The following is a 23,268-nucleotide window of genomic DNA, read 5'->3' on the forward strand; positions in this document are numbered from 1 at the left end:
TCACCAAACAAGTGATCTGAGTGTTTTACTGAACATAAGAACTACTTACATGTGTAAATGCCAAAGGATAAAAATTATTAATATAGCTGCAAACAGCAATGATGGGCCCAAACCCCGGCGCCCACCGTCAGCCTGCTGGCTTTAGGGAAACTGTGCAAGGTGGGCAATATGCAAAACACAATAAATCACATCCATGAGATAAAATTTAGATGAATTTCACATCATAGGATGTTATAGGTCATTTTCAAATTAGTCAAAGTTATTATTTGCAGTTATTAAACGAATTACATAAAATTATGTTGTCAGTGCACTACAAATAAACTGGTTCTATGCATTTGTTTTGTCATTAAAATTGATAGAAACAGATCCTAAGTCCTAAGAGAGATTTCTTATCCTGTAAGATTTTTTATTCTTCTTATCCTAATACTTACATTAAATAAATATAAGTAATAAGATCTCGGTTGATGAGTGATGATCTTCCAGTGCTGTTTCAGCTGTGTGCTCCTATTATTTGGCACACAGTAAATTAAGACCTGTCAATCTGAGCAATCAGCTAAATCCAAACACGCTCCAGCTGTAAAACAGTGTCTGATTGGTCTCTACACATCATCCCTACCCACCATACCCGAGATCCAGTTTCCATTGGATAAAATTTCAAATGACGTTGGAAAACACTGCGTCATGATCATAATGCAAAGTCCTATAGCTTTAGCCAAGCAGCATGTCATGTCAGTCCGTGAGGATTTTTTCAAGATCATGTTATGTTGTGTGTGGTCTCATTTTAATGTGATTATCAGTACTGATCTGCGGCTGATCGATCGGAGCATCCCTAGTTAAAGTGTTTGGCACTGGAAGGTAAAAAATTATGTGGGTTTGATCCTGATCTCAAACAGTAAAGGGGCACTTGGACCCTGAGGACACCATGAGGACACGTGTCCAGCAAACTTCCAGCACACAGTGTCTGTCTCTCGCTCTAATCTCAGTCTTGATAAAGCGTTCTGTCTCTCTCACATTCTCTGTCTTTATGCTAATTCTACATGTGAACACGAGCAAACCGCAAAGTCCCAGGGGGTAAAAATGGGGTTGTCTGATTCCACACACCCTCCCTTCTCTCTTCTCTTTCTCTTTCTCTCTCTCTCTCTCTCTCTCTCTCTCTCTCTCTCGCCACCCCTCCCACAATAGAGTCTGGGTGTCAGGCAGCTCACAGAAGCCGTTGTCATGGTGACAGGTCCTGTCTGTGTTCCGTCCCTCAGGCATCTCAGATCCAGAGAACGCTGTATTTTTGAGAGGTAGAATGAGAGTCAAAGAGTGATGGAGAGAAGAGAAGAAACCAATATACATAGACATTGGCAAAATGAGTCTACACAAATAAATTTAGAAAATTTTGTGGAAGGGAAGATGAAGGATGTAAAGTAAAGGGACAAGAGCAGGACACAAGGATAAGGGGAGAAAAGAACCATTGCCTTTTCTTTGACCTGCCATTGTTCATCTGATGAGACAGAGAGAGGTCAGGGGTGGCATGGACTGGCCTATCAACAGAACGCCTTCCCAGAGCCAGCAAATAGAGTAGGCATCTCACACCCTATTCCTGGCACCCTACGTCCTCCACCTGACCTTTCAGATACCCTCCACCGATCCACTCCAACCCATATGACCCAGCATCCTGCCCTATTTCAATAAGAGACTGCACGCAGATCCCCTCTGCATTCGCTCCATATCATGTAACACGGCTAAAACATGGTGCACCTGGTGCTGGCTAAAATAAGGTCCCCTGCAGGGACCTTGTCAAGAAGGCCATGGGCCTCTCTAAAAAGATGTCAACAAGGTAGAAAACATGAAGTGAAAGCAAGTAATGCCAAACCAAGATGTAAGACAAAGCAAATACTGGATATTGCACCTTGTCCTGCTATTTTTCCTACATCCGATTCCAAACTACTACAAAAGAGTCCCTGGGACCTTGGCATCAAAATGCTTCGCTCGAAACTTGTAGACTTCTTTCTCCATGCTGCACGTTCTTGAAAAGTGAGATGTTACTACTGGCCGATCCATCTGGCTTCTTGTCCATAGCTCCAGATGACCAAAAAACCTCCACATTCAAAGGACTAAAGAGTCGGCACTGCTCTACAAGTGACACTTAGGAATGCTAATAGTAGTGAAACTGTCATTTAATAATCAAAATTAGCTCAAAAATGATTCATGCATAAGAAGCCTCTTATGCTAAAGAAAAGCTAAGCATCGAGGACTTCCCTTAATATACTCAAGATGCTGTCTACTACAGCTAAATGCATCCAGAGGTGCAGTTGCATAAAGTCTTGTTTCTTACTTATTACTGCTCTTGACTTCCCCCTTTAGGGCCATCCAGCATGTTAATTGCAAGGCAAACAATCCGAGAGCCCACATTAACCTCCAGAAGTCTCCCATGAGTGGAGGTTAGTTAAGCCCTTTTCAAAAACCTTAACACCACTGGACAAGTACCAGTTTGAAGCTAATCCCACTGGAGGAGGGACCCCTTCCCTCTAAATTTGCACAGCAGGGGAGAGCTGATGAAAGTACCAGCGATATGAGCCACATCAAAGAAGGTGCGGAGTGAGACAAGCGTTACCGCTTTGTTTGACCACTATTCTGTTAGTGACGGTTAGCAAGCTGGATAGATTTGTCAGCGGAACAATATGGCTTCACTCATTACATTGAAATGGCCCTTGTATTCAATTCCCATGGTGTGCTTTGAGTGTTTGGATGTGGTAACGTTATATAATTTTGTGGCAGTTGAAAATTTGATACAAATTGATATGGTAATAGTTTAAATTGGTGTCAAGATTTATTATTAAAAGAGTCATATTGGGCCTTCATTAGTCACATTAGCATATGGCTAGTATGTTCAAAAGTAGATATTTTTTTTTAAAAAAAAAGACTAGTTGGAGGGTTGTGGCAACAAATTGCATTGAATAATTAGGTTTTGAGTTGACCTGACCTGAACAGATGCATTTTTTAGGGATGTGTTCAAGAAGGACACGTTCTTGTGTCTTGTGAAAAGCAAGGTCAAGATGCAAGGTCAAGATTGATTAACCATTTAAAATTTCATGCTGCGCAGGGCTCCAGACTGTGCCTAAAACGGAAAGTTGTGAAAGTTGCGAGTGATATTTTTGCTGAGGTCGCCCCTGGCGACAATCCGAACATCTGAACTTGAATGAGCAGCAAAAGTAAACCACATACATTTCAAAATGAGAGTCCCGCTGTATTTTGGCCTGTCCATTAATCAAAGTCAAGCAGTATGTATATCAATTTCCCCCATTTGTTATTTGGTTACACAAAACAAATTTAATATATTTATATATTTACTTCCATATATTTATATTTATTTTCATTTGATTCAAAAGTAATCTGTTGTAGCTTCAGAAAGGAAAGACTAAGGGTGCTTTCACATTAGTACTTTTGGCGCGCACCCGGGTTCGATTGACCTCAGAGTTCGGTGCGTTTGGATGATGTGAACACTGTCTTCTGAACTCAGGTGCGCACCCGCGAACTGTACCCGAGTCCGCTTAAAAAGGGTGGTCTAGGGTGCGGTTCAAGTGAACTCCGGTACGGTTCGCTTCTGATATGAATGCAAACGTACCAAATTGCGGAAGTGAACCGCTATTAATGCCGTATTATTTGATAAAAATGTGTGTTTGTGTGCGTTTCACTCACTTTCCCGACGAGCGTGACTGACGTGCTGCAAACAGAGAGCTGTAGCGTAGCTTTTCTCATTTCTGCTCGCCTTCAGCATTCTACATTCGCGGCAGATAGACACAAGAGCCGTTATGAACAAAACCAAAGGTTCAAAAACAAAAATATAAAAATGAGGAGAGCAACGTTATGCATTTTGGACGCCTTCTCCTGCGCCATCGTTACTAAGCAACGTAGTAAACAGCTGGTTTGATGACGCAAACGAACCGCGGGTCGGACCCAAATAATATAATGTGAACACTGTCCAGTGGGGGCCGGGGGAGGGGGGAGCAATCGAACTCGGGTTCGGTCCAGGCAATTGTACCAAGTGTGAAAGCACCCTAAGAACATTATTTGACACATCATTCAATATAAAGATTTTACTAGCATCAAGGTTATTATAGTTAACTAAACTAAAAAATTCATTGCTAAAAATTCATTGCTTGATATAAATGTTAATACTGAAATAAAAATTTATACAAACTAAACAGACATGTTTAAAAACGAAAAATGAAAGCAGAAAATATAAAAATCTAAATGGTGAAAATAGTGACATTAATTTCCCAGAAAACTGCTGAAAATGCTGAAACTGTAAAGGGGAGATACTGTATATAAACAACAGAATGACTACAAGTAAGTGATTAAAAAATTTAAGTTCATTGTTGTGTGGCTCTTAAAATTATTTGCCGCCCGTTTTTCCCCCTATAGGAGCCAATGGCTCCTTAATATATCTATTTTTGTCTCTATGTGTGGTTGTAGAGCCACTAAACAAAAAATAAAAGAAAAAATAATGTAGTCAAAAACGTAGTCAATCTCAGTAATTGATTAGCCAGTTCTTAGACAACTAGTGGTTAACTAGTTGTTTAAGAACTGGCTAATCTAATATCCTATCCCTAGCCATAATAAAACAATCAAAACTGGATGCTGAATTGCAGCAATGACTGGCACTCCTAAATCTGATATGACAGATCTATCCAATTTCTGCAAAACTTGGGTAATTTATTGTAATATTTACCAATCTCACAAGAAATTGTTGGTTTTAACTTTTTAAAAAGCTTTTAGGGGAGAATGGGTCTAGGTTGAACCAAAGATTTGACCAAGATCCAATGATTCTTTTTGTTGGTACTCTGGGAATGCACAGCCACAGATGCAATATGCCTGGACAGATGGAAACAAATTAGTAACAAAACAGTATTAGCATCCCTTGCTTGCTCACCAACAGTCTACTGTCAACCCCCACCCCTACCATCCTCAGATCTGGGTTTGGTCTGATACAGGCTCCTAGACCAACTATGTTCATTTCCACACTTTTTGGACCCCTTGTCCCCCCCCACCCCCTCAGCCACATAAGCTTGCAGGAAAGTGCAAAAAAAATCCTTTGGTAGGTCGGCCAGATTAAACTGCCACTGTAATCCGCTTGGCTTTCACCTCCTTGTCCTCAAACGAGAGATGAAGAGAGAAAGAGAGAGCAGGGAAGAAAAGGGTTGCAAGGTAAAAAAAAATAAAAAAACAAGGGCAAAGAGAGCATTAGCAAAACAGACCACAAGTAAAGCAAAAAAGTGAAGGAAATAAACTTGAAAAAAAAAGAAAGCAAACAAAAAGCTAATGGGAAAAATGTACAGAAGGGAATAAGGAAAAACAAGCAAATAAGAAACCTAGGAATAGTTTTTACAGGAAGGAAGGAAGGTTTACTCAACATTGCTGCAGTCTTCCAGAGGTACATCACCTCAACTGACCAAAACTATCAACCAAGGGGCTATAAACAACTCAAACACAGAGTAAAGATATCACGGCGTGGGTGTTTGGAAGTGTGTTTAAGTGTGACTGGAGAAATCGAGTGTGGAGAAACCATGGTCACAGTCAGGTACTCGCACACACAAAAAATCTTGGAGAACCCTGCAGGAAGTGGGAGGACATACAGCAAGAAAAGGCGGTGATATACGACAGGAGCACTTCAAACAGCGAGAGTGGTGATGGACAACTCCTAAGACCAATAAAACCCAGCAGGGAAGGAGGGTGCGAGGGAGCAGGGCAAAGGGAAAAGGAAGTAACTTTATCTTTCAGACAAAACAGGAGGGGGAAGAACAAGGGTAGTAGATTGAAGGACCACTTCCTAAAGATGTTAACAGCTTTTCCATTTCCAAAGAAAACATATCAGACACCGTTGTAGCTCAGTGCTGAAAACCAGCAGCTTCAGAGGTGTAAGCTTGATGTAAAGAGTCATTTGGGGGTCCCAGGATCTATTGTAAGATGCAATCTCCACCGACCATTTCCAGACAATGAAACACTTAAGCACAGAGTTATCTAAATAAAAATGCCGTCCATCATTGTGGAAGTTAATGGAATCCATAAAGTGCTTTCCTTCTCGGGTTGTCCGCTAGCCTTCATTGAGGAAAAATGACAATGATATTGTCCCCTGCCAAGCAAATGTTTTCTACCCATTCTATGCAAACTCAGACAGACTCTGCTTCACTAATACTAAAGTCCAGTCAAACTAAGTTTTAAGCAGGGGGTTTCAAACTTTATGATGCCAAGGACCCCCAAATATCATGATCTCCTTTGTGAAGGACCCGACTCATTTGAACTATGTGACATTGCAAAGCCAACAAGATGTTTTTCACCGATCCCCTCAGAAGACCCTTGTGGCCTCCTGGGAGTCCCCAGGACCTAGTTTGAAAACCTCTGCTTTAGAGAACTCTAAACGGACGTCCTCAGGCACGTGCACAGATAGACCCTAAGTAGGGCTCAAGCATCTGCCCTTTGGTCTCTGACTAGATAAGTGCCCTTTTTGCAAGACATTATTTTATACTTTAATTTTTATTTAAATTTGACAAACAACATCAATTCTCAATTAAGTGCCCTCCATTAAGCTCAACAACAAGCAAGTCTGGTGTTGGTGTAAAACTATAGTTGTGCAGGACTAGAAATGGCACCAAAATGAATAAAAATGCCGACAAAATTCAAGATATCAATTGTCCCTTTAGGAGATTGTTTTTTTTATATATCATATGATATAGTTAAGCAATATCACATGAGCAAAAGTGCCATTTTCCTGAATCTACACATGACTGCAAATGCGATATTTTAATACAAGAGTTCAATAAACAATAAGTTAAAGGGTTAGTTCACCCAAAAATGAAAATTCTGTCATTAATTACTCACCCTCATGTCGTTCAACACCCGTAAGACCTTCATTCTTCTTCTGAACACAGATTAAGATAGTTTTGATGAAATCCAAGAGGTATATGACTCGTCCATAGACAGCAATATAATCAACACTTTCAAGGTCCAGAAAGGTACTAAAGACATCATTAAAACGGTCGACGAGATTGCAGTGGTTCAAACTTAATTTTGTGAAGCGACGAGAACACTTTTTGTTCGCAACAAAACAAAAATAACGACTTAATTCAACAATATCCATTCTGTGTCATTCTCATATGTTGTTTAAGTCCAGCGTGTCATTATTGGCCGGCTCTTGCGTCAGCATCACACGCATGCGTCGTGCTGCTCATGTGATCAGCTTTGGCCAATAGCCAGCATTCTGACATAAACACGGAAGCCTTTACTGTGCTTACTGCGTCACCTGCGTAAGGATGGACATATTAATTTATTTATTTAAATACGCAAGTTACTTAAAGATGTTATAAAGAATTTAACTAACTTAATTTATGTACATTTCAGTATTTATGATAGTGGTAGCCTTTTTATGCTTGAGCACCTGCCCTCCGAAATGTCTGTGCCCGGCCCTGGACGTCCTATTGTCTTGCATTATCTTTCTGGAATCCTAGCTAATAGAAAATGGGGAATTGATACAAATTATTATGGAAAACCAGTAGATTAGCATGCATCCATCAAGAATGATGAATGTGAATGCCTCATAATCTCGGACACTTCATGTCCGTGGTTCTTTCTGCTAGGTGTGTTAACCTTTTCCTTCTGATGAAGCCCATTACAGAGAATAATCGCATGCCAAATGAAGACAAATGATGTGACCGCACTGTGCATGGAGTAGGAAATCCCTGATCACCGAGGCCCCCATTCACCAGCATTGATTAGCTTCCCAACCAAAGTAGCCAGCCAGAAGAACTAAACGCTCAGAATCAATGCTACTTAGCAGATTATTGACCAATCGCTGCCTCTCTCTCTGACATTAAAGCAAAATTCTAATTCAAAGGAAGCGATGGACAACCAGCAACATCACTTTCAAACATGTAGCTATAACCTGCTGGAAACTGTATTACGTTAATACGGACTTCATTTTAATTCAAAATATTTGTTGCAGTGTAAAAACAAACTAACGAATTGAAGGCACTAATACCATAGCTCAACAAAAACATCTAGGTACAGCATCTGTGATGGGGGTGGGCAGGGGGAGGGTGATTTAACACCCTCCAACGGTCCCAAAGCACTGTGGTATTTTGCATACACTGCACAATGTTACCATGGTGACAAGACCTGATTCTAGGCCCTGACCCACGAGGCACATCCAGCCAGTTCGTGTACCCTTGTGTTAATCGAAGCCGTGCCAATTAGAATTTATATTGACTAGTGTCTGTGTGAAAATTCCACAACTAGCTCTCTTTCAAAGTTATTTTTGCCATATTCATTAAATTGTTTTAGCAATTAGTGTGTTTCCAGGTACATCAAATTGCCAACTATCAAAAATTGGCTTATTATAAAAACCCGATAATAAAAGAAAAACACATTACATGAGACAAAATCTTTTTCTCATGCTTTGACATCTAAATGTAAACATTTATCTAAAAGACAAGCACAAATTACATGCAGGCCTTTTAGTATTTTTATTTGTTTAAGGCATTGTCGGCTTATTAAGCATAAATGGTTTAAGACATGAACGCACGTTATGTGCAGAACGGACTTTCCGTTTCAAATGTGTGAAACACTTCCAGTATTTTCCAATATGAGACAAATGTTTGTTTTGGTTGTATACATATCTGAAATTGTATGTGTTTCTGCCAACGGTATGTAATGTTGAAACTGACAAAGTATGCAATCGCCAGTGTGTATTTGTGCAGGAACCTGTGATTGAGGGGACGGGGTTTAGGGTAAAGAGAAAGAGATTTCGGTTTAGCTGAACCTCATTAATTCAGAAATGGAAATCATTTCTGCATGGAGCACAGGAGACACGAAAGATGGTATGAGAGAAAGCAATAGAGAAGGAAAAGTCTGAAAGAAAAAAACAGGAGAGAGAGCGTGGAGAGACACTGAGTGGCAACCCTCACAGTTTGCCAAACGAATATCTGATATTAGAGCTTATTTTTGTTTGCTGTATGTTTTTTTAATTAATATTAGGGGTGGGTGGTGTGTCCAAAATCTTCTATCATGGTGTGACATTGTATTTCAGTTACATACCGACATTCCCTCCAGCCCTAAAAAAAATGAATATTTTTATCCATGCATATTAATTCAACGAAATATTTGTGGGGTAATCACACACTCATATAATCTAGTGCTTTTGCAACATCACATGGGTCATTATGATATATCAGATCTGTCATGCACATCACAGCATGTTTTTAAAACCATTATAACATCCTAAACTGAGAACAGCAACAGATGTCAAAACTATTAATTTGTATCACAACCAAGCCAAGAAATAATTATAAAGTCTTTTCAGTCAACCATAATAATGCCACAGCCAAATAATTACATTTGTGAAGTAAAAGCCACAAAAGGAAACATAGTATTAATATCAGAATTACATTAATGTTTTGACGCTGAGCCTAGCGCATATCGTTGGTGAAAAATCAGATTTGGCAGTCACAGGCTCAAATTAATTAGTGCAATTAAACACAATTTGCAGCAGTGTCAAACCCTTTATTTTGGGTGGGCATTTACGACGCATTGGGACGCTTATTACCAACAAACATTTACTTTGCAGCATGCACTAATAACCTTTCGTGATAAATCAGTGAACAAATGAAAGAGACAAGGAGTTGAAAATGTGCCACACAACAGAAAAATTAATATATGCTAAAGGAGGCAGAAGCTCCAAACTTGTTTATGAAAGAAATATGTAAACACTAAAGCTGTACAGGTGAAAAACATTCAATATGTGGAATGAATTTATACATTCTAATATGTTAATCAGAGCTGAGAGTACTACATTCTTATTGATAGCTAAAAACATTATCAGATAGATTCAGATATATAATAAATGAATATGCAGCACAAGATGTGTACAATTTTTTGAATGACGAGCAAGTAAATTCTTGGAAAATCTGTGGATCTTTCTCTGGAAAAATAAATGTGTGAGAAGTATAATAATAATAATAATAAATATATCTTAAAAAAAATCTTAACTTATAACAGAGAACTAAGAAAAATAAAAAAAATGAACATGCTAATGAATAAATAGCAGGAGAGATACAAATTAGTGAATAGCTATCTTTCCCAACGGATGATCAGTACCGAGTAGGGTTGTAACGATATACCGGTATGACAATATATCACGGTATGAACATGTACGATTATCATATCATGTACATTTGCTTATTTACGGTATTGTAAAAAAAATAAATAAAAAAAATAAATAAGATGCAGACTTTCACTTGCGCATAGACAACAACTTACATACCTGCATCTACACGAGAACACCATCCGTGTAGATGCAGGTATGTTCCGTTTATAACTTAGGTCGTATGATATGCGTGATGGAGAGGGAATCCCGGAATCCAGTCATGAAAATGGAATGTACAGTAACGCAGCGATGTCAGGTAAAAACGCGCAATTTGTTGGACTGATGAATAAAACGAAAGCAGAGCTGTACAATAAATCAAATCGCGACATGGTCTAGGCGGGGTCTGTGAATATTAACGCGCAAAAATACTGTATAAATATATCTGTTTGTTTTGCATGTCTGCCTGTGTGAATGAGCTGAGCTGTTTCGTGTACTACATAAGTATGCACAACGCTCTTATTGTTTTTTCAGTGTTTGACGTCTCGTTATCTGAGGACATGAACACAAACATATCCAAGGTTGCTCTGAGATAGCGCTTAATGATTATTTCATCATTTTATTTGAGAAAAACCATTGTCAAATACACTGAAACTCAAAGCTCTTCACTACATCCCATCAAAATAAAAGACCGGTTTTTAACTCGAAGAAATTGACTGAAATTTATTATGATTGTCAAATAGAATGTACTTCTCAAAATAATAATAAAAAAGTTAATTTAATTTCCAGCATTTTTGATAATATTTGTATTAAAAAATAAAAGCCAGAAGAATTAAGTCAAAGCAGAATTTCTGAATTTTAATTATTAATAAAAGTTGTTCATCTTCTAATCCATAAATATTTATTTGATGAATTTGATTGTTTTTGATTATTGAAATTCGAATAGAGAAAACAAACATTTTAATTAATTTATTGGTCATTTTAATTGATGATATAAATAATAATTGATTGTTTAATACCATATACCATGATACAGTGAAACCGTGATATTTACTCAGACGGTTATCATACTGTGGAAATCTCATACCGTTACAACCCTAGTCCTGAGCCTTTTAGTGACTTTTCCGCCCTCCCCTCCTTCGCCTCTTGTAATATGGGACAGCCTCTAATCTGACCGTGCATCCCTTGGATTACAAACCCTCCGACAACACCACTATCGCAGCCTTTGCAGCCCCCCAAAATCAGGTCAACTGCCCCTCCCCCGGCCTCTTCATCACCTTCCTCTTCCTCAGTCGCTAGCATCATGAAAAAACTGTCTGTGCATGCTATGTCAGACGTAGTCCAATTTTTTTTTTTTTATTCACGCCTATGTTATTTCTGTCTCTTTACAAGTGTTAATATAACAGTCTCTCTGATTGGGCAGACATGCTCAATGTTTTTAACAAATAGCAAATTATTATTTATCACTACAAACCAGAGTGTGGGAAAACCAATGCAGCATGTTTGGTAAACAACTCAAGGTCAGATTTTAGAGGCAAGGTGTGATTTAACATTTCAGACAGCAGCAGTTCAAGATTTCTGATTGGCAGCCAAAGAGGCTGTGACCTTTGTTTGACCCGTAGCCTTTATAAACTGCAGCAGTTATTAAACCCTTGATCTTGCACGGAGAGTCTGACAAAGCAGGTAGCAGAGGTATGAGACCAAAAAAAAAAGAGAAAGGAGTGAGAGACACGCGAGACAAAATGCCCATGGACAAAATATTGAACACTGAATACGCATAAACAGGTTCAATAAAAACCACCTATACTTAAAAAACTAAGATCTAATAAGCATAATATATGAGGTTAAACTAACAATTCAGCAATCAAACCTGAATGAATGTAAAGATAAAGAAGCTGTATTGAGTGTTAAAAAAAACAGAGGAAATACAGCTGGGGCTGGAACATACACACACACACACACACACACACACACACACACACACACACAGTGGCACAGAAAGCTTTAGCACACCTGATCAGCTCAGAGACAGATGCATCTTTAGCTCTGTGATCAGAGCAGTCACAGCTGGTCTCTGATAGGGCTAAAAGTTTTTTTTTTGAAAGTTTTTTCTTAATTTTTTTCAGATTCTGAATTTGAGAGTTTAGATCAATCAGAAAATTAACAGTACTGAATGATTACAATATTCATAAACAATGGTATTAACACTGTACTCATAAATACTTTCATGAATACCATGCTATTACCATGGTACGTCAATAAAGCATGGTAATGCAGGAACATGATATTGGCATTTGATTTAATGTATGCAAAAATACAAGATGGAAGATAAAAAGCAAGACGTTACCATGGTACTCATGTTTTTTACTGGTGAAAGCTGCAAGGCGGCAAGCAAACAAATAGATAAAAGAAAAGAAAAAAAAGAAAAGAGAAAAGAGAGGAAAATGAGAGACAGAAGGGAGGTATTACCATAGTTCAAATATCCATAGTAGTACCATGGTAATTTTAGTTAGTGTAACTTTGTGCATTCAAAGCGTTTTTTTCCAGCAGCTAGCGTATTTTTCCAATTGTTTTCAATGGGAGTGCCATGTTTTTTTTTTAAACGTAACGCGGAGTGTAACGAGGCTCTGAGCATCTTTTCACGCTGAAGTGCTGAGAGCTCTGCGTTTTTTACCAGTTGCCTCGAGTTGAATAATGTTCAACTGAGTAAAAAGCTGTGCTCAATGTCACTTTTTAGTCAGCCGTCCAATCAGAGTGGAGGAGGGGCGGGACAAATACAACACCGACCAACCGTCACAACATTCTTGCTGTACAACGACATCAAGCAGAGAATGGAACAAAATGGATGAGAAATTAATATAGATGGTCTCCAAACATACACAGCAAGTACTCTACATTGTGTCGACATTTTTAGTCTGAAACAAATTATCTGCAAAATCAGTTACAAGTAACAGTGCCGCGGATATTCCGTATAATAGCAACAAAGCGTCTCAACTGGAAAAAAAAAAATGCTCAAGCGTTCAGAGGCATTTTCAGCATAGCGTCTAACATTTTCAGCTGGCTAAAAATGCTTTGGTGGACACACGGCCTTAGTGAAACAAGAAAACAAGAAGGTATGCAAAAAAGAAAAAGGTACCATGGTACATTTTTAGTATCAGATGGTAATATCATGACATTTGGATATATGTCTCCAAAGTACTTCAAAGAATATCATGGCATTACCATAGTACTTTTTTTGTGCAAGCAAGCAAGAAAGGATTTTGCAAAATGTTGAGACAGTGAAAGCAATTTAAGACATGTATAGAACCATCCCAGTTAAGCCCCGTCATTCTGTCGCTGGTGCAGAGGGGTACAGCTCTGCCAAGGTACGACTGAAGGCAGGTGTGGGCACGGCCTCAGAGGTAATCAGCCGGTCAGTGGGGAGCCATTTTGACTTCTAGTGAAAGCCTCGGGAAGCACATGGTATAAAAATAATAATTACTCTGCATTACACTCACTGTCTGAGAATAGACCCATGGCAGCAGTTACAGCAACACAAGAAGATACGAGCTGCAGTGTCTTTCACTGCACTGCCGTAGTATGTGTGTGCAGAGGTGAAAAGTGGAAAAATAAACACTCCACCCAAATCAAATAACGTAATCTCCAGTTATAAATGCTGTCTGTGTGAGTAAATCCAATCTACAGGAACCTAAAGACGGAGCCTGTTTTGAGGGATTCATACTAGTTTTGTGGGTTTTTTTCCCCCCACAATCTCTGGAAGCCTGTTGAAACTTGATCCCACGAACACCACTGCATTACAAATGGACGGTTTTACTTTATTGCACCAAGCCGGCACTTGAGAGCAAAGTGGAGAAGGGTGGCCCGCTATGCCAACGGTACCAGATGTGGTAAATACCAGCTGGGGGACCTGCTAACTTAACCTCGCAGCCACCAGCAGTGCCCACCGCTAGCGCAACAAAGAGGGACGAAATGAAATGGAGAGAGTTGGAATAACTGTGGTATCCCTTGATTCACACCCCCTTGCAAGGTTATGAGAAAAACACACCACTGCGGTCTCTGTATTGACACTCGCAGAAGAACCAGATGGTTTATTCGGACAAAACCCACAGCAGTGCAAACAGGAATCTGAAGCATTGTGCAGAAAGCAAGCAAACACCTCCCGCTTCTAAAGAACAGATCAGGACAAAAGGACGAGTTGGTCAATGGAGAATTACTCCATCTTATTGTTTGCGACTCCTTAGTTCACTGTGATAACCTTTCATGTGAAGGTCACTAAGAAAGAATTGGCCAAGAATGTTTTCATAAATCAAAAATGAAATAAGGAGGTTAGAAGATTATTGGAAATTGAATCTGCCTTTTCACAGTCTCCAACTAACAACAAACCAGAAGTCAATAATGCTGGAGTTCTGAGCATATTCGTACGCAAAATTTTCAGATCTGATTGATGCTTTGGTTGTGTTGAAATATTGTAACTTTTGATTCTTTTGACTTCTGAGTAGCCCTAGAAAACCTACTATGCTTTTTCTTTCAAAACATATTGGCAGTCATTTTTGTGTGAATATATTCATACATTCATTATTCATTCATATTACCATAGTGAATAAGCAATTCCATGAATAACACTCCATACGACTGGCACAAGTTGGCGAAATGCAACAATCATACGCAAATGTCGGAGATAGGCGGCTTGACAAACTTTAAACTGTAATTAATGCCAGTAGTGATCATTTTTATTGGTTGTCAGCCAAAACCTGAAACGATCTGATTTATTAATAGTAATGCTTTCCACCGAACCATTTATAAAAAAAAAAAAAAAAAAAAAAAAAAAAAAAAAAACATAACTTTGACATGACATTAACCAAAAAGCCAAAATGCACAACAGTAGTGATGCAGCAACATCACACCTGTGGAGAGTCACCAGTGTCATTCCTTCAATGCCTGAAATTTATTCCATTTTCTGTGGAAAGAGAATATCTCTGAACCTAATTCTGGGTTGGCCGGCCATCTTCAAAGTAACGGCAGAGTTTAGATGAAAACAGCACTAGGGAGGGAGACTAGCAATTGTGGGAATTCAGACGGAGTTCAGGTCACACCTCCTCCAGACAGATGACATTTAAATTCCATTTATTTTCTTGGCAAACGCCGCCTCACCAGAACAACTTACAAGAAAGTGCATGTACTGTATTGTGACGACTGCTTCAACACAGAAAAAAACAAAACAAAGCGGTACCAACAAGCCAAGGGACAATAACAACGCAGTGCTAATAAGACCCTATAAGAGGGACCCTTCCGCTTCCATCGCTAAATCCTCAGACGTCAGTCAATTTCTAGCAAGATGAGGTAGAAGTTCAAAATAAATGAACTACCCTCTGACACACCTGCCCTCTACATCCAGACACTCTGAAACGTAAACAATAAATAAAGGGTCAAAGCAACTCTTGATGTCTTTTATGGCTAGACAAAACAAACTGGAGCCCCATTTCACACTCATGTTTAAATACAACATGCTCAGGAAACTCATAAAAGCTTAATTTTGAGGATAGAAAAGGGGTGTCAAAAGAGGAAAAACATTAACATATTTGGTGAAACTGCATAACCATACAAAACATGACCAAGCAAGTCTTGTTAAGAAGCTAGTCTCTCATGCTCATCTTAGCATCTCATGCTGGGGACGTGCATCCAAAATACAACATATGCTTTTCTCCTGGTGTTTTTCAGCTGGAAAATCTTAAGAAAGGTAGATGAAGGTGAACAACAGCAAATCCTTTGAGTGAAAACCTTTTTGAGTCACTGATCATTGCTTTAAGGTTTATTCCTGTTCCTGTCATCTTCCAAAAAGCTGGGAAATCTCATTGAGAGAAAGAAAATGAGAGACAAACATTTTTGAGAGATTTCAAATGAAAAAGGGCAGAAACTGAGCATATGAAAGGAAAAAAAGACAGGTGAATGCTGGGGCAGATGATGCAGTGAGAAAAGCTCAGATTGAGAAGAGAAAAGCAGCACGTAGCTCACATTCAAAATCACAGCCACACATTAGTCATCAGGACCACCTGGAAGCTCATGAAACAAGAAAGACGAAGACAATGACCAACGCTTATTCACTTTCCACTTTTATAACGCTCGGATATTTTGAACCACCTGTTCCTCCACTCGTCTTTTCAATGACGCAAAATGCTGCCAAAAGATGCGACAATGAAAAACATGTTCGTCTGTCACCCTCCCATACTCTCCAAGTTTTCCACCTCGTAAGTGTGTCATTGAGGTACACTCATGTCTGCCGTGTAGTCATATGTGACAGCTGAAATTGGTGTTAGTTATGTTCCAATTTAAGTGGTGTAACAGAGCAACTCAAGACTGCAGAGGGTCAAGAAAGGGGCCTCCATTATGATTACGTACTGACAAAGTTTCTGTCAGTATGTGATAAGATGGGGAAAGCCATCTTTCTGACACTTGATGTAGCAAGTAGGTGACATTAGGGATGTTGAAAATGATGCATTTTCAAAATGGACCAGTCGGTGGGTTGCCTGAACTACTAATTAGTCTTAAATTTAGTTCACCTAAAAAGGTCACACCAAACTTACTTTGGATATTTTGATAAATGTATCAGTGCTTTGTGATGGTACAAAAAAAGTCAACAAGTTTTTTTGGACCACAAATGTTTATGGGCAAAAACAGTCTTCAAAATATCTTGTGTTCTGCCTAAGAGAAACTACACAGAGATTTGGAAAGACACAAGGCTGAATTGAAGGCAAACTGAAGTCCAACAACAACAACAACAACAACAACAACAACAACAACAACAACAACAACAACATTTTGCAAAAGATTACATTTATCAGTGTTATTAAATTATCATTTAATCAACTTTGAGTATTATATGATGGTAAAAGTAAAATAAATGTAAAAATGGTACATGTAATAACATGCACAATTAAATAAATATCCAATGCCAGCAACATATTCAATATCCACTGATACAGATACATTTATATTAGAACCTACTCTACTAAACAGGTAATGCATGTTTTTAAAATACTTGAGGTAGAGTTCCTGAAGAACTCCAAATAAGCAATGTGTAAATGTTGCTTGTGAACATAACTACTTTTCGCAGAACCAGGGGTACCATCTAGATGAAACTGGAAAAGGCATTATCTGAACTCTCTCATCTGTCACAGTACGTGTGCCAACTACTAGGCCTGCAAAAAGATCCTGAAAATAAGGGATACAATCTTTCAAATCACTCATTTGAGCAATATTGTTTTGAAGTCATCAATTTACAAGCGACTCCACATGCAAAATTACATGACAAATATGCAAATCTTTCTGCTGGTGTAACTAAATACAGAGGTTTAGACAAAGACTCTTACAGGAAACCAGCTTCTGTGGGAGTTTTAGGAAGTATGCAGCAAGCAGGTACACATCATTACGACAAAACCTGCATATGACCGCGATACCAAGTCGGTACTGAAATTTAAAAAATGTGACCGTTTGAGCGCTGCTGTGTGGATTTGTAAACACCTCTGATTGGCCATTGTGTTCACATGCTCATCTGATATGTCTGTGTTTGGCTACAATGATCAACGCTTCAAAAACATCGATTGATGCTCTTCACAGAGCGCTTACACAGATGCACACGGGAGCATTTGAAAGCAGGGGTCTATCAGCGGACCGGTCAGCTCAAAGCGTCACATTTTTAAAATTTCAGTACCATCTTGGTATTGTGGTCGGTACTTTTGACAACACTACTATGCCCTGCTTTCTCTTTTACCTTGTTTATTAAGTGATCATCATATTGGACTAAATTATGATAACTGGGAGTAGCAATCAATAGCTTGTCTATAAGTACACTGAAGTACATCCAAATGACCCTGTCTATTTTAAAATGGTTTGGGGGGTTGGTAAAAATGTGGTATTGAGAGTTTCTTGATGGCACTAGGGGTTTTGGGGAACTGGCTTTCCGCTTCTGGGAGCTCAGCCAGAGTCACAATCCTATAGCAATCCTCGGATTAGTTATAAACCAGATTCCACAGATCTCAAGATTTGCATGTTATATCCCATTATCTTTCCACCCAACTGGAGGACTCACACAACCTCCATCACTGGCCACTTGAGAAAAAGAGAGGGTAGACAAAAAGGAGGAAGACTCTCAGCCTCCCCAAATTCCAACACCAGAAAGTTTACAAAAAAAAACAAACAAACAAAAAAAAAGGTTTCAATTTTATGACTGCAAAAACCTAGTCACTGTTGAAGCCCCGACTTGGAGAAGCCAATATAACTGCAGCGCTGACAGTGAGGAGGATTTGACTCATGGGAACCTGCTTGTTTTTCTGCCCCTGATCCACTAACACGCTAGGGAATGGGCACTGTTATCAGCCTTGCCTGAGATAGCAGGCTTGATGGGGCAGCCGGTCCAGAGGGATCCCAGAGCTGAAGTTAATCAGACGGAGACAGGTCTGGAACAACCCATGGGACTGACGCCGCCGCCGCCTCCTCGTCCTCGATCTCCACCACCCCCATCACCACCAAAACTCGTCACGACCTCCACCGTAGGACTCTTCACACAACATTAGCCAGGTGTCTACAAAAGTCTCAAAAATAGACAGAAAATAGCCTCAGGTCTTCTAAGAAGAGGCCAGCCAGTGGCTCGAGAGTTGACGGCCAAGGGAAATCGCTCAGGAAGATCAACGGTGCTGAGTAGCCCTCGAGGAATGAACATGATGTGTTCACTTCATCCTAGCCCAATTAATAAAAACTCCAAACCTAAAATTGGTCCACTGGACGCAACATTCTGAAGCCAAATGGAGATTAATAGCTTGATGAAAAGATTTGGGTAAACATTCGAAACGGGACAACACAGGCCGGATACACTCTGACCTCCTGAACTTTGCCGAGGGTTAAAGGTCAGGGGAAACCGGTCATTAATCCTCAGACTAGAACTCGGGGGCGGGACATCTGAGCTTTTCAACCTTGCCTTGAGTCCCCGAGGTCCAGTAGCAAAGCTTGGAGACTGAGCCAGAGTTTACTCAGAAAAGGCCACCGAGCATTTCAAACAGTCAATCTGAGCAGACAGCCTGTTTCACAACAGCCACGTCAACTTCGAGCACGGGTGGTCAGTCGTGCGGAGGAGGGGGTCATCAGAACACTCATTTCGACAATCCCAGGTGTCCATTGGGTGTTAGAAATGATTAGGCGTATAGATTAATTGAACACACGTCAGACTTAATTAAGCATGGCGTTTAATTAACCATGTAATTAATCTTATAGAGGCCGTACACACGCGCACAGATTGCAATTGGTAGATTACTCTGCTAGTAAGTCCAGCAAATTAAATGTCTAAAGCAAGAATAGACGCATAATCCCTTTCATGACTCAAGGCCTGAGATTTGGCCCAGGTGAAACTCTGGTGCTAAAAGTTAGCAGTAAATCATAGTTACTTTCATATAATCTTTGACACATTATCCTCCTCTGGAGTGCATTCACAAGGTTTTAAAACTGCTAATGTGGCGGGTAAAAGATATTTGCACAATTTATATTTGATGCTAAATTTCTGCCAATGAAAACATGCAGAGTGGGAAAGAGGTCCCCATGTACTCTGCAAGATGTAGATGCAGGCGCTAACACTCAAACTCTTAAAGACTGAGTCCAAGGGTTGAGCAAGGGTCAGTGTTTGTGGTCACATTAACATAGCCATTTGCAGTTGGAAAGCTGCATCAACAAAGAACTACTCTTTTTGGTGGAGCTAAGGGGTTGTCCACACATGCTACTCCAGTTCTCCATTACTAACTTAAAGGTCTTCTACAGATCAAGGGGTCATAAGGGTCAGTCTGCAGACCTTCAAAAGTAACCCACAATAGCCCAGCCAACTCCAAATCCCGCAGCTTTAAAGGGATAGTTCACCCAAAAATGATAATTCTGTCCATTGTTGTTCCGAACCTGTATGACTTACTTTCTTCTGCAGAACGCAAAAGAAGAAATTTTGATATTGTGGTCCAAACTAAACTGAAAAGACACTTAAACACATACAGTAAATAATGACATTTTGGGGTGAACCATTCCTTTACCACAAAGGTGTATCCTAGTATGTCGACAATGAAGCTACCACACATATATGCTAATATTTATAGATATTACAAAATTTTCAGTGATCAATATATTTCCCAAAAAAACGTTAAAATGTCATAACCTGTATGGACATTTTTTTAGCACATACTTAAACTATTGTAAGGGCAAATAGAACAGCTCTATCAGTAATAACAAATGTGATAATGATCCAAAGCTTAAGATGAACAGCAATGCTAACTGTAAACAGACGGTAGACTTCAGGTTTATCCCAACCCCACGGTGAATTAAAAAAAAAGGAACTCACATAGTCGTGGAAAGCCTTGGCCTCGCTGGAATGTTCACATGTCTCCCGTCGATCTGGAGCTGCGCAGTACAGATCCCAGAATACACTGCAAAATAAGGCAGAATAAACAAAGCTGAGTATCAAATACATGGGTGAACTTTACCGAATGAAACAGCTGCCGAACTAAACACCAACAGGCTGTGGTACACTTTACAACATCAAGGCCATGTGAAAACGGTACTGAATGGCATGGTTTGTTCAAGGCCCAGTTGTTCTAATTTTTCCAATTATCGTTTTTAACCAAAATGCTGTGATGCATCTGACCTACTCACAAATATAAAAACCACATTGCAGTTGTCATTTACAAACCTGAAGGGTTTTTTAACATGCAAATCAATTTAATTCAGTTCATTTTTGCCATTATGAGCTTCTTGGATGCACAAAACAATGTCAAACTAGGAAATCGAACACTTACCCAAGCCACCCCATATACAAATCCTACAACAAATTTTGAAACCACAGACAACCCTACTCCTAAATCCTTAGGCTGAGGCCATGCAAAATAATCAAAGGTTCTCTCTTGAACTGCACCTTCACTTTTCCTTTTCTTCATTTTCCCTGATATCTCTGTCTCTCCCTTGTTCGTGTGTCCTTTTTTTGTGCTATTTTTCTTGTACCTGTCACTTCTTCACCAGTCCAGCAGGTCTACGGTTATGAACAGAACAGTCTCCACCTTACTGCAAAAAACATCTCATTGTAATTTGTTTGTACAGAATCTACATTAGGACAATGTGTTGATGGATGTTGTTTTTCATCTTAGAATGACTAAACAAAACTATTTCATAGAAATATAGTAAAACAATGTAGTATTTTGAGTGACAAAAGTAATGGGGTGCTACGACTAACATTCGCTAGCAGTTTAATACTTCGCTAAGTTAACGAAGACAAAACAGTAGCCTATTTACAGATGAAACTGACCTGCACTTGAAGCCCTGAAAAGGTCACTAATTTTGCTGCTTTTTCGTGGAGTCCCTCGCATTGATTACTCTGTTCAACACTGTTTTGATTGGCAGAGGCACGGAGCAGACGTGAACCGAATCCTTGCCAGTCAAGATTAACAAATTCATGATTTATTATTGATTTATTATCGAATCCCGAATTGGGGTTCTGCAACCTAGAGGGTTTAGGGGGCGACGCGGTGTCGATTTTTGTGTTTTGGAAAATTTGTAAAATGGTTTCAGATCAGGCACTGGCTCCAGTACACTGTCGGTGTAAAAGGCACATCAGAGGACTAACAGAAAACAGATCTTCTTCAGCATCATACGCAGTAGAAATTGACAGCTTCTATCAAAGCTGGGTCACTGCAATCATAACCCCCTGGATAGCTTCCCACTTTATGAGGTGCGACCTGCAAGTGGCTAATCAATTAGGCTTGATATTTGTTAATTAAGGAAATACAGTCCTTAAGGGCTGCTAGGGGGAGCAGGTTGCAATCCAAATGGTCCCTTAATTACTTCATTGAAAATAAGTACCTGTTAAACAGGTCGGCATTAAACCGCTCTCACTCTTTAGATATTGATTTAATGGACGCTTCATAAAAGCTGCTGAAGCAAGGCTTAAGAAAACGAACGCAAGTTGTTCCATCTTCCGAGGCAGCACTTTTTGCCGCTGTGCATTATTTCTGCTGATGTAACAAAATTAGACTTCTGTTCTGAATGTGGGGAAAAAGCTTACGTTTGATGTGACAGATTGCAAAAAGGACAAAATAGGCCGCTCACGGAACAGCGACAGGTCAATGGGGCTAATCAGTTTCAACCCATTTCATATATCTTGCCGTGGAGTAGAAACCATTTGACGGATTTGTGTTCGTGACCATAACACAAAGGATAGCTTATGACAGCTTTCATAAATCACTCACTGTTTATGGTTGGAATAAGAGAGCAAGGTTAAACAACGTTCAGCTCATCAGACTACAAAAGTAGAGGAACTGCAGTAAAAATGGTTTAGATTTACATGCAGATTGAGCTTATACTAGTTGAATTTAAATATTCATTCCAAAGTCATATGACTTTATCTTCCATGGATCACAAAAATCGAAATTTTAAAGACTGCACTGGTCACCCTTTTCCATGAAATTACGATGACTGCGGACACTGAAACTTTCAAAAGAACACAAAAGCAAATTAGAAATACGTAGGCTATAATAAAGGTAGTTCATATGGTAGATTTGGGAAGATTAAATAAACTGATCATTTTGAATCATTTTTGAGAACTAGATGAACTTGAATGATATGATATGAACCTGAATGAAATAGATTTCTTGAATGAACTGTTCTTTTGAGTTTATTCTTTTCATTGAATCATAGTACTCTAACGAACTCACCTGATGCATCAAAGATAGCTAGGGCAGATGTCAGGATTTTCATTGAATACATTTCAGTCTGATCCTCACACAAAGCCATTTAAAAAAAAAAAAAGTATATAGTATTCTGTCGATCACGTTTATGTTGCTTTTGGTCAGTTTTGAGCTTGATAGCCCCAGCTCTCCTTCACTGTGGGATATTCTTCAAAAATTACACAGAATACATAAAGTCATACTACTTTCAAACGTGGAGGTGATATATTTGTAACATGTTGAAGATGATATACTCTAACTAAATGTTGAGAAAAAAGCTCAGACACAAAAGACAAAAAAAGGGAAGTAGAACCAAAAGACGACATGATGCCATACAAGATCCATAGATAAGTGAGTAAATGAGTGCTCAGCAGGAGGCACTACACATTAACACCTCACATCCTA

At 39.3% G+C, this 23,268-nt stretch overlaps 1 protein-coding gene across 3 annotated transcripts in view; it reads right to left on the reverse strand.

Annotated features, from left to right (window-relative positions):
- Positions 1-23,268, reverse strand: part of ssbp4 (single stranded DNA binding protein 4) — a 124,045-nt gene that overhangs the window by 24,195 nt on the left and 76,582 nt on the right. For all 3 annotated transcript variants that reach the window (XM_048183037.1, XM_048183038.1, XM_048183036.1), the window contains exon 4: positions 20,490-20,574. In XM_048183037.1, the coding sequence (XP_048038994.1) occupies positions 20,490-20,574 (85 nt within the window). The remainder of the gene's footprint in view (positions 1-20,489; positions 20,575-23,268) is intronic.

The sequence above is a fragment of the Megalobrama amblycephala genome, linkage group LG2, assembly GCF_018812025.1.
Source record: "Megalobrama amblycephala isolate DHTTF-2021 linkage group LG2, ASM1881202v1, whole genome shotgun sequence".
NCBI lineage: Eukaryota > Metazoa > Chordata > Actinopteri > Cypriniformes > Xenocyprididae > Megalobrama > Megalobrama amblycephala.